At 54.7% G+C, this 11,358-nt stretch overlaps 3 protein-coding genes across 3 annotated transcripts in view; 1 reads left to right on the forward strand and 2 right to left on the reverse strand.

Annotated features, from left to right (window-relative positions):
* The window catches only part of PTSG_09430 (CAMK/CAMK1 protein kinase), a 3,541-nt gene extending 2,785 nt beyond the window's left edge, over window positions 1-756 (reverse strand). The window contains exons 1-2 of the mRNA XM_004989630.1: window positions 692-756; window positions 180-308 (exon numbers count right to left, since the gene is read on the reverse strand). Coding sequence (XP_004989687.1) covers window positions 180-308; window positions 692-729 — 167 coding nt within the window. The 5' untranslated portion in view covers window positions 730-756. The remainder of the gene's footprint in view (window positions 1-179; window positions 309-691) is intronic.
* PTSG_09431 (uncharacterized protein) lies at window positions 703-3,788 on the forward strand. Its single transcript, XM_004989631.1, has 8 exons — window positions 703-980; window positions 1,242-1,683; window positions 1,969-2,070; window positions 2,311-2,356; window positions 2,544-2,634; window positions 2,895-3,014; window positions 3,275-3,340; window positions 3,564-3,788. Exons 1-8 carry the CDS (start codon window positions 909-911, stop codon window positions 3,771-3,773), a joined length of 1,149 nt encoding a protein of 382 aa, XP_004989688.1. The 5' UTR covers window positions 703-908; the 3' UTR covers window positions 3,774-3,788.
* Window positions 3,789-4,127: 339 nt separating this feature from the next.
* PTSG_12882 (uncharacterized protein) lies at window positions 4,128-8,336 on the reverse strand. The gene is made up of 6 exons (XM_004989632.1): window positions 7,316-8,336; window positions 7,082-7,102; window positions 6,653-6,729; window positions 6,408-6,485; window positions 6,137-6,202; window positions 4,128-5,912 (listed from the first exon to the last, which is right to left on the reverse strand). Exons 1-6 carry the CDS (start codon window positions 8,281-8,283, stop codon window positions 5,350-5,352), a joined length of 1,773 nt encoding a protein of 590 aa, XP_004989689.1. The 5' UTR covers window positions 8,284-8,336; the 3' UTR covers window positions 4,128-5,349.
* Between the last annotated feature and the right edge of the window lie 3,022 nt (window positions 8,337-11,358).

Consider the following 11,358-nt stretch of genomic DNA (forward strand, 5'->3'; position numbering starts at 1 on the left):
GCGCCATATGTGCGTGGGAGCATATGTGAGCTTCCACACCAGCACGCAGCGCAGCGCCAACTCAGGCGGCCAAAGCATGCAAGTACACACACGCACACAATACACACACGCGCGCACACACGCACACGCACACAATACACACAATACACACACGCGCGCACACACGCACACAAACGCACTCTTTGAGGATGTCAATCTCATATTGGAGATCCTGCGGCTTCTTGATCTTGGCCTTGTCGATGACTTTCACGGCGAGGATCTTGCCATCCTCCAGACGCTTGCAACGATGCACCACGGAGAAGGCGCCCCTAAGGTCACACGTCAGCGAAATAGTGCAAGAGAAGAAGAAGCAGAAGAAGGGAGCAACGAGAAGTCACAATCGCACACATGCTGTGAACAGGCGAGCCCACTGGTGTCCCCACGCAAGTTTTGATTCGCACCGAACCGAGCCTATGGTGATGGCCACAGCTTGGCAACCAGCCTTGGCCTCCGTCAACACATCTCGATACATTCTGCACTCTTTCGCAGCAGCACCGCCACCAACATTAACCATCTCATATCTCCATAGGACGATGACCCACCAACCGCCACCAACGCAAACCAGTCGAGCTAGCCATACACACCACCAACAACACCACCAACAACAACAACAACAACACCAGGCCCAAGTCACAACCGCTGACGCACTCACTTCCCAATCTCCTTGCCGATCTCAAAGCGACCATCCATCGTTGTCCTCTGTGTAGTACAATTGGCATAGAAATAGTACACTACACCCCAACGTGCGTGGGAGACAAACACCAACAGTGGTTGTTTTGTGTGTTGTGCTGCGTTGTGCTGTGGTGTGCTGGGAGACTGACCTGATCCTTCGTTGCCACCAGGCCACTGCTTCGTGACCTTTGACAGTCATGCTTGAGATCAGAGCATCGGCACCAGGGAAGCTCATCCTTCATGGAGAGCACGCCGTTGTCCACGGCAAAGTCAGTTGTGCGTGTGTGTGTGTGTGTGTGTGTGTGTGTGTGTGTGTGTGTGTGTGTGTGTGTGTGTGTGTGTGTGTGTGTGTGTGTGTGCGCGCGTGTGAGTGTGTGTGTGTGTGTGCGTGTGTGTGTGTGTATGTGTGTGTGCCAAGCAGACGTCACCGAACTTATGTGACAAGCTTGGAGCAAACGACTGCATTTATCTCCCCGCTTGTGCTAACGTCTTACTCGTCCCCCCACACACAACGCCCCCTGCGACTGTAGCTGGCTGTTGCTGCGAGCCTGGATCTGCGTGCGAGTCTGGTGCTCACACTGAACGACGATGCAAAAGTCAAGCTCAGCCTGGCGGAGCTCAACATTGACATCGACTTCCCGCTGTCGGATCTGCCCCAGGTGTCAGCTGAAGGCGCTTCCAGCACACAATTGGACCAACCCCTGTACCAGGCCATCCACACCCTCGTTGCTGCCCGCGACGAGTTGAGCGAAGGATTGGAGTCGCGCAGGTTCGCGGTGGAGGCCCTCTTGTACCTGTATTGCGGCATTGTCAAGGCCACATCCACACAGGAGCAAGACGAGCAAAGCCCTTCTGGGGTGACGATCAACGTCAAGTCCGATCTTCCCATTGGCGCTGGCCTTGGATCCTCCGCTGCGTACAGCGTCTGCCTGGCGTCATCCATGCTTGCCCTCACCCGCCCCATTGACGCCGGTCCGTCGGTAGCTTGCTGCATGCTGATGCTCTCATAGACATGCATACTTTGTGTATGTGCATGTGTGTGCTTGTGTGTCAAGTTGTGTACTTATGGATACCTTGCGCTTAGCTCGCCCACGCTTGCCTTCCTACCTACCGTTGTACCAGACGCACACGCACACACGCACACTCACTCACTCACTCTCACTCTCTCGCTCTGTCGCTCTCTCTCTCTCCCTGCCGCTACCTGACCATCCATGTGCCTTTCTTTCTTGCCTGAATCCGTGCTGTATTTGCGTGCAGCCAATGCTGCGGACCTGGACGCCATCAACGCGTGGGCGTTCCTGTCAGAGTCCATCATCCATGGCAAGCCCAGCGGTCTCGACAACACCATCAGCTGCTTTGGTGCGTGTAATTGTGTGTGTGCGCGCATGTGTGTGTGTGTGTGCGCGCGTGCGTGCGTGTGTGTGTGTGTATGTGTATGTGTGCGTGTGTGTGTTCGTGCGTGCGCGCGTGTGTGTATGCGTGCGTGTGTGTGCGCGTGCGTGTGCTGCTTCTGATATCACGTGACAACGCGAGCTTGAAGTTCCTCTCCCCAATCGTACCATCTCACATGAGCACTGGTCGTCCTTCGTTCGCTTTCAGGCGGTGCGGTGTCGTTTGCGTCGGGCAAATTCAATCGCGTGTCCACGTACGTGTGCATGTGTACACGTGTGCATGCGTGATGTTTGTGCAACTGTGTGTGCATGCGTGATGTTTGTGCAACGCCCTCAACGCCCACATACACGTGCACGCAAGCACCTACGCGCAAGCACACACACACACACACACATCACGCCAGCTTACACCTTCGTCGATGCATGTTGACTGTTGTGCAGGTTCCAGAGTCTTGAGGTTGTGCTGGTGGACACGGGTGTGCCGCGATCAACAAAGGCACTCGTCAGCGGCGTCAGAGAACGCAAGCACGAGGTGCACACACGCTGCGTGTGTGTATGTGTGTGATCTGAACGTTTTGCGTTGGGTATTGTACCCGTTGTGTTGAAAAGAGGAATCGTGCTTGAAGTGTGTGCGAAATGATTTTTGCTTGCTGTTCCCGGCCCTCCTCTCATCAACAAACCACCGCCCCCTCCACACACACACATGCACACACACACACACATCACACACACACACACACACAAATGCACACACACACGCACACACACACGCGCACACACACACTCTTGCAGTTTCCTGCCGTGATGGATCCACTGCTCGACTCCATGGGCCATCTTTCACAGACGTTCCTGGACATCAGCCAGCAGCTTGCAGAAACATCGGACACAGACCCGCTCTTCACCAAGCTGGAGGTCCGTTGCGAGCAGGGTTTAACTGGCATGGCCTGTGGTGGTGGTGGTGGTGGTGGTGGTGTTATTGCAGCTGCGGTTACTTTGTGGCTATGAGAGAGAGTGTGTGTGTGTGAGTGTGTGAGTGTGTGTGTCGTTTCCTGCACGCAGACACATGTACACGCACACGTGAAGAAGCCGTCGTTTTCCCGATCCTGATCCCCTTTCTTTGGTGTGTGTGTGTGTGTGTGTGTATGTGTGTATGTGTGTGTGTGTGTGTGTAGACGCTGATGACGATGAACCACCACATGCTGAACGCCATTGGAGTTGGCCACCCGGCCCTTGACGACGTGAGTCAGCAGCACAGACGAGCACTGGTGCATTCGCACGTTCGCACATGCCAACGTCGTGTTGCAGCCTTCTCGCACACACGTGCACATACGCACACTTTTTTATCTCACTCACTAGCGCGCGCACACACACACACACGCACACACACATACCATCTCTGTTACTCACGCATGCACACGCACGCATCTGTCACACCCTTTCCTTTGCCCCCCCCCCTTTCAGGTCGTTCGCCTTGCCTCGTCGCTCGGGCTGGCTGCCAAACTCACGGGTGCTGGTGGTGGCGGCTGTGCATATGTTCTTCTTCGCCCGCACGCAAGCGAGGACGTGAAGGCAAAGCTGTTTGCTGCTCTGAAGGAGAAGGGGTTGCGGTATTGGACCACGTCGCTTGGTGGTGCTGGTGTTGCTGTTGAGCGCAGTGACGCCAACCAATAGCAGTGGCGTCACGCGAACAAAGTAGAAGCACGTCGCCATGTGTGTGTGTGTGTGTCTGTGTTTCATGTTGTTTGTAAACCAACCCCATCAATAGACTGCTATCGCCATTGACATGGCTTCGCACGTTGCCAACCCTCCACGTGCAATGAGTGTCGTGGCTGTGGAGAGTGCCGTTGTAGTTCAAGAGCGTCAGCCCCATGCACGTCAGCTTACCAGCCTTGCAAGTTTCGCCTCAGCCCCATGCACAAGGAAGCAATGCACACACACGTTTGATTTCGCGTCGTCACACTCCTGCGTTTTGGACGTGCGAACCTTTCCTCCTCGTGATGGTGTTCACAATGTGTCACGGGGAAGGTTCAAAGAGTGTCTATTCATGCATGTTGATGTGCAGTGAGTCGGGGGCACACCCATGCTTCGGCTCAAGATCACAAGCACCAAACACGGTGGTGGGCAAAAAGGCGAGAAAAGAAGATTAAAAGGACCAGTCACATCGGCAAGTAAAGAAGCAAGACGCAAGAAGAGTGAAAGAGGGCTGGGGAGAGCGGCTGTTACCGTAAAGAGGACAGACAGCCAAGTGCCATTCACGAGCAGGTCAGGAGTGGTGTGTGACAGTTCGCCATTGTAACAACAAAAAGGAAGGGCTGAAAAGGAGACCAGGGTGCAAATAATGGCACGGGAAAAGAAAACTCAGTGGCTTAAGACCCTTGATTTGCATGGGCAACAAGGATCAGAAGAAGAACACACGAGCAAGACGACAGCACGCGCATGCACAACACGAGGTACCTTTGCAACAACAACACATGGCTGACGAACATATCGCTATACACAGACGCTCACGCTGCAGCAGCAACAAGGCAACAAGGCAACAAGGCAGGAAGCACGGACACTCAAACGCAACCGATGAACAAAAGAGATCAGATACGAAGAACCTGAAGAACTGAAGAAGATTACACGTGTGTGTGTGTGTGTGTGTGTGTGTGTGTGTGTGTTGAGGAAGTGGTGGAAATTGAGGCCCTCTGGGCAAACAAAAAAAAGCAAGCAAACGCAACTGTAGCAGGAAGATCAGGCTCCAACACGTCTGAGAGCGAAGGAAGAAAGAAAAGGGTCATGTCAAAACACGAACAAACAAACAAGGGTGTGATGTAAGAGATCACACGCCCCCACTACAGCACTAGAGCACTACCACAACGCAACACAACATCCAGCGGTGGGGAGAAAACGACCGGTCTATGTTTGTGATTGGCTGCGTCACAACACACAACAAACAAACGGCAAACTCCTCAGCGAGATGCACTCCATAACTGCACAATGGCACAGCTCTATGAGCCAGCACAACATTACTGCAACAAGTTCACAAATACAGTTCGCGTAACGGAGCGGTGACACATGACAACGGCACACCGCACACGTGTGCGTACGAATGCAGTGCCACTAGCCAAAGGCAAAGTGCTGTGGTGTGAGGTGACGTGACAACAGCAAGGACTTATCAGGAGCAGATAATAAACCACCTGTGGTTGCTTGCTTGCATGCAGGCAATGCAGGCAATGCCCGTGCAGCTGCTGAGCAATGCTCACGCTCACGACTGCGCTTCTGCGGTGGCGCTCAGCTTGGCGCGCTTTGAGTTCTGCTGTTCTTCGGCAGCGCCGTCTCCATCGACGACCGCCGCTCCAACGTGGTTGGCACCGCGCTCGCTGTCCTTGGTGCTGTCCTTGGTACTGTCTTTGGTGCTGTCCTTGGATTGGGTTGGGCGGCGTGCTGCTGCTGAGGGCTTTGCTGGTTGCTGAGAAGCACGTGCACGCGTCGCATCCGCGTCCGCGCCATTGCCATTGGTAGGCTGGGCGCTGCTAGCACCACGCTTGGCCATGTCAGCAGCAACGCCAGCACCGCCGTACGCGTCCCCCACAGCCTTTTGCTCGAGTGCACCGGCATCCAACGACTCGTCGCCTTCCTCGCCGTCTTCTTCCTCGTCGTCATGCTCATTGTCCGTGCTGATGTTGCCACCATCATCGTCGTCATCACCGTCATGGCTGCTGTCGCCGCCGCCGCTCTGGTTTGCCGTCGCGCCGCGCTTTGCACTTGAAGCCGTCCTGGCATTCTTCGCAGCGAGCTCCTGTAGACGAACGCGTCGCTTCTCAAGCACTGATGAACACACACACACACACAAAGGCGGTGGGGGCGAAGTAGGGTGCGGTAAGTTGTGAGTGGTGAGTGGTTAAGGCTTTAAGGGTATGTGTGGTGGTTGCGGCGACAATGATTGATGGAGAGCCGACAAGAAAAAAAAACTGCAGGCTTAAGCGTGGTGTTGTTGGCGCTCAATGGCAGTTGCACGTGCAGTCCTTCTTCTCAGGCACAGAGAGACTCACGGCTTTCAACGACGGACACGTCATAATCCATGACAGCAAGTGTTCGACACTGCGTGCACTTGACGTCTGTGATTGGGGAGGGGAATCAGGAAGGGAGGGAATGATGGGCAGCCAGGTTTGGTGAGTCGAAAAATAACCGACACGCGACACAACGGTGCCCCTGCACAACGGAACACGCACGCACAAACGCACAGACATAGATACACAGACACGTACAGACAGGCAGACAGACAGACATACACAAAACACAGACAAAAAGCTGAAAGCTTACATGATGGCACCATGTGGTGGAAGTGTTCACGAGTGCATGCGTGGTTTCGTGGACAGCCGCGCGCGAGCTTTAGCAACTCTGCAACGTCAGGCAGGCGTGGCCAATGCACAAGAAGGAAGAGAAGGAAATCAACAAGGTAAGAACTGAGGAGCATGGTTGTTGCGGGCTGTGGCTGACGACGACTCTATCAGGCCAGCGTTGGGGCGCACGACTCAAGTTGCATGCAAATCCACGAGACTACTGACTTTGTTTGAACTCCTTGGGGGTCATGGTGTGCTTGCCGAGAGTGCGATACACCTTTGCAATGTCGTTGTACACGCCGCTGGAAAAAACACGCCGAGGACATAAGTGTTAGAAACAGCACCCAGTTGAGAGCCAACCAAATTACGGCACCGTGTGAGCACTTTGCAGAACGTATCGTTCACAGTACAGGCCGTGTGGTCCAAGCATGCACGTGCATCTGTCACACAGGTCACGACGTATCATCACATCATTGCACAAAATCTACTTCTAAAACGACGCAACGCAGCTCGCAACACACACCACTCAAGCATTGACAACCACACTTGCACAACGCGCAATCACACACACACACACACACACACACAACTTTGCGCATATTTGCAGAGTGACTACACGTCAGCATATAGGACCACCATCACTCTTTTACATACCCGTAGCATGTGGAACAGAGCCTGTTCAAGAATGTGGTCAAGGTCAACAACCGGACAACCCACCCCGGGAGAAGAGCGCTGACGTGAGTAAATGTTGTGGAATTGTTGGTTCCCAAGAAACACGATTGCAAGGAGAACACAATCAACCCCAAGCAGCACCAAGCACAAACACGAACCCATACACAGTGCGCGAAACAAGAGAACACTGTTTATTCGCGGGAGAGCAGGACCTACTTTGATGAGGTGTGCCTGCCTGGGCCTTGGCAGATTGGACACGTTGGCCGGGGCTTGCGGCCGCGTCGTCTGGTGGGTGGCACGGCACGGTAGCCAGACTGTGCGTCCATGGCAGGTGCAGACATGGGCGTGAAGCCTCCGCCAACGGACAGCTGTGACGGCATGACGGCGGCAGACACGGGGCTTTGTTGGTATGGCATGGTGGAGGGCATAGCGCCCGTTGGAAAAGCACCTGTAGAGAACGCGTGCAATGCGGCTGGTTGGTGCTGCGAAGCAAACATCCACGGCTGCATGCTCGCGGCTGGGTTGGCGGCCATGAACCAAGGGTTGCTGGTTGGCTGCTGCTGCTGTGGTTGTTGTTGCTGTTGCTGCTGCGTTGGGTCACGGCCATCCTGTGCGGTCTGCTGTCGCAGCGGCGGCATACTGTGCTGCTGAAACATCATTTGTGGTGGAAGCATCTGGGCTACCGATGATCCAGGATACGCCCTCGCTTGCTGCTGTTGCTGTCGTGCTTGCTCAGATTGCCCAGGCTCCTGCAGTTGCGCATTCTGTTGCTGCTGCTGCTGCTGCTGGAGCTGGTTCATTGCCATCTGCAACTGCATGGCATAGAGCTGCTGTTGCTGCCAGGCGGCCAGCTGTTGAGGGTCGAATCCAGAGCCACCCATGGCTGCAGGGGTGACTCTGGCCTGTGGCTCCATGCTTGAAGGCGCACCCTGATCTGGCACCAGGGGACCGGCAGGCGGCTGTGCGCGCTGCTGCTGCTGCTGCTGCAGTAATTGCTGCACCGGCGCGGACTGGAGTTGCACGGCCCGCTTCTGCACGCCTTTGGTGTTGTTGTTGTTGTTGTTGCTGCTGCTGCTTGCGTTTGCGTTTGCGTTTGCGTTGCTGCCGCCGCTGCGCTGGGTTGGTGGCCCTGCCTCGGTGTCAGCAACAGAACGGGGCATGGCAATTGCGTTCTTATCGCCCATGAAGCTGTCCGGACCGAAGGACAGCAAGTGAGGGAGAAGGCGGACAGGGGGGGGGGGGGAGGCTGGAAGTTAGGCGCACGGTGCTGCTGCCGCTGCTGCTGCTGCTGCTGCTGCTGCTGTTGTTGTTGTTGAAGGAAATGCTTGCCTGCAAGCAAGCAAAGTGATAAACGGAAGCAAAACAACGATAGGCGAAGACATGCAATGGCGGGTATGAGTTCAAGACTTCCACCAAACAATTCGACACACAGACAGACAAGACAGACACACACAGACAGACACGCATATTTCATACACTCAGGATGGTTCGAACGGAAAGCGCGGCACTCACTCAGAAGCTTTGGTGTAGTGCTCGGTTGGGCTTTTGGGCGGTGGTGGCACACCTACCGTATGCAAATGGCAGTGGAACCTGGCTCGACACTGGAGCAAATGAGTGCAGATGACCGACAAAGTGCAAGCAGGAGATGGGGGTGAGGGCGATGCGTGAAAGATGCTGAGGATGCTTGAAAAAGGATGTTGCTGAATTCGATGGAATGGAATCAAGACGAAAAGGGGCAAAGCAAGCCCGGTATGATGATTGGTGTGGATATAGCAAGCAAGCGAGCGAACGCTGGATGCGATTAACAGTAGCACAAGAATTAGCAAGGAAACAAAAGGTAGAGGGAGAAGAAAAGACGAAGATGAGACAAAGGGAGGGAGAGGAAGACAGAGAGAGGGGAAAAAGAAACGGAGAAGGAAAGAGGGCCTGGAAGTACAACAACAAGGAGACAAGGAAAAAAAAAAGCAGGAAGGAATCGCGGTGTGCGCGCAGCTTGCACGCAAGCAAGCAAGACAAACGCTCAGGGATATGGGGCTCTCAGTAGTGAGCTTGCGCTTTGCACCCCGCAAACAAAACACAGGCAAAAAGGCAGCAAACAGGAGAACATGCAAGCTTACGGTGAGTGATGTGACAACAGGCTGCTGACTGAACGAACAGCTGTGCCCACTGCTGCAATTGCGTTGCCTGCAGGCACGAACAGAAATGAGAGGGAGCGGGAGAAAGAGAAACAGGCAACGAAAATGAACAATGGTGGGTTGGGGATATGGGTTTCGTGGTCGCCAGAAAGGGAAGACGAGTGTCGAAACACATAAGTTGACAGTCCGTTGAGCAGATACAAGAGCGGCATGGAGCAGGATCGAGGATCGAAGAAGAAGAAGGAGGAGGAAGCAGCACAAGCAGCAGCTGGGTGATGCCAGGGAAACGGCGATGTTCCTGGTGGTGACTGGGTTTGAGGTGTTTGAGTGCACTTACCGTTGCTGTGCGCAACAGGGAGTGTAGTAGGATTGACAAGCGCTTTGCTTCTTGCGAGTTGCACCTTCATGAAGTTCAGGAAGGAGACGGACAACGATCTCTCCTTGGCTGCTTGTGGTGGCACTGTGCGGGCAGCTGCGCGAGGAAGCTGTTGCTGCTGCTGCTGCGGCGGCGGCGGCGTGGGCGGCGTGGCTGGGAAGCAAACCAACACCAAAACCAAAACAATTGCCGCAGGCGGCTTTGTGTGGAGTGGGAAACAGACAAGTGGCGGTCTTGCAAGTCTGCAAGTCGGTGGGGTGAGATTTGATCTCGCAATCTCCGACGCCTTGAGGGAGAAGCGATAGGGGCAACCATGCACACGAAAACCCGGTTGGGAATCGAGGTGGCAGTTCACAACAATGAAGTTCAAGGAAATGAGAAATGAGCGCTTGTTGCGTTGCACGCCTGCAGGCAGGCGAGAGGGCGCGTTGCTTCTGCGGCGACAATGGGCGTGTTCTGCGAGCGTGCGAAAGGTGCAAGCAAGGAGCTGAGGGAGCTGGAAAACAGCCAGGGATCGTGCGTGGAGAGCAACCCAACGGCGACACCGCAACCCGGCAACGCACAATGGATGAGAGACCGGCTGTGGATGTTGCTGCAGGTGGCGTGCCGAACAACCAAAAGGCGAGGAGAAAGCCCACGGCTAGGCCAGCAATCCGCCAAACGGCAACAAGCCAGGCTGGTTGAAGGGGTTGAGCGCTGTGTTTTGGCAAACGTCAATCACTTCGTGCGCGTGTGGGTGCGTTGTGCTTTGAGTTGCAGTTGGTGGCGTGATGTCGCAGCGCACACGCAACTTGGAATGCCCCGGGTGTGAAAATTCGAAGCACACTCGAACAAAGCGTTCACGGCGGGCTTGATTGCTCCGCCTTGCTTGCTTGCGGCCATTTGCTTGGCGCTGCGTGGGTGACGTGGCACGGCGGGATTGCTCGTGCTGCTGCTGCCACGAATGCTGATGATGATGGCATGCAGGGGTTGGTTGGCTGGCAAATTTATTTGGTGTGTGTGTGTGTGGGGGCGACAATCAGCACCGTTGTGTTGGCGGAAGTGGTGCACTTCCTTCTGCGTGCTTGTGCGTGCTTGTGCGTGCTTGCGAAGGGTGGGACACTTAAATCTGGACGTGGACCCTTAGAGGGACAAATAGACGAATTCGGTGCGGTCGACATGACGAAAGCTGGCCCCGTTTGACCATTTGCACATGATTATGTCGGCTATGGAACGACAACGCAACATGCGTGGGACATGCGTGGGACAGTGCGTTCGGGTGGTTGTGAAATTTTAACCTTGGGTGGCGACGCAGTCGTAGCAGCAGCTGGGGAAAATTTGAACCGAACACGAGTGATGATGAGGGCGCGAAAGTTGGCGCGGGGTTGGATACAGCGAGGTGGAGGGGAGAGAAGGAAAAGGAGAACAACGTCCATGGGCAAGCAGAAAGGGGGAAAAGGAGAACAACGTCCATGGGCAATGAGAAAAGGAACTGCATTCATAACATTGTAAACCTGAACAGAGTAGAGCGAGTGCCATGAGGACAGAAGCACATGTGACGTAAGTTGGCTTATCAACACGTGTGAACAAGACAAAGGGAAGGTACAGCGATGCAGAGGGAATAGTAAGCGAACACTGTAACCTCACAAACACGGACCCAGAGGGACTCAAAGAGACTGGAAGGAGGGCGGTGTGGAGAAAGTCAATAACGGGAAGGAGGGCGGTGTGGGAAGAGAGGTGAACACATGCAGACACACAGACACCCAGAC

Source organism: Salpingoeca rosetta (assembly GCF_000188695.1).
Source record: "Salpingoeca rosetta unplaced genomic scaffold supercont1.28, whole genome shotgun sequence".
In the NCBI taxonomy this organism is placed as follows: Eukaryota; class Choanoflagellata; order Craspedida; family Salpingoecidae; genus Salpingoeca; species Salpingoeca rosetta.

Excerpts from the sequence above, each read along its gene's own strand:
- PTSG_09431 (XM_004989631.1), top strand. The coding sequence starts at position 909 with ATGCTTGAGATCAGAGCATCGGCACCAGGGAAGCTCATCCTTCATGGA. Across the intron at positions 2,357-2,543 it reads AAATTCAATCGCGTGTCCAC|GTTCCAGAGTCTTGAGGTTG; the intron begins GTACGTGTGCAT and ends ACTGTTGTGCAG. Across the intron at positions 3,015-3,274 it reads CGCTCTTCACCAAGCTGGAG|ACGCTGATGACGATGAACCA; the intron begins GTCCGTTGCGAG and ends GTGTGTGTGTAG.
- PTSG_12882 (XM_004989632.1), bottom strand. The coding sequence starts at position 8,283 with ATGGGCGATAAGAACGCAATTGCCATGCCCCGTTCTGTTGCTGACACC. Across the intron at positions 7,103-7,315 it reads GGCAGGCACACCTCATCAAA|GCTCTGTTCCACATGCTACG; the intron begins GTAGGTCCTGCT and ends ATTCTTGAACAG. Across the intron at positions 5,913-6,136 it reads CGTGTCCGTCGTTGAAAGCC|TGCTTGAGAAGCGACGCGTT; the intron begins GTGAGTCTCTCT and ends TGTGTTCATCAG.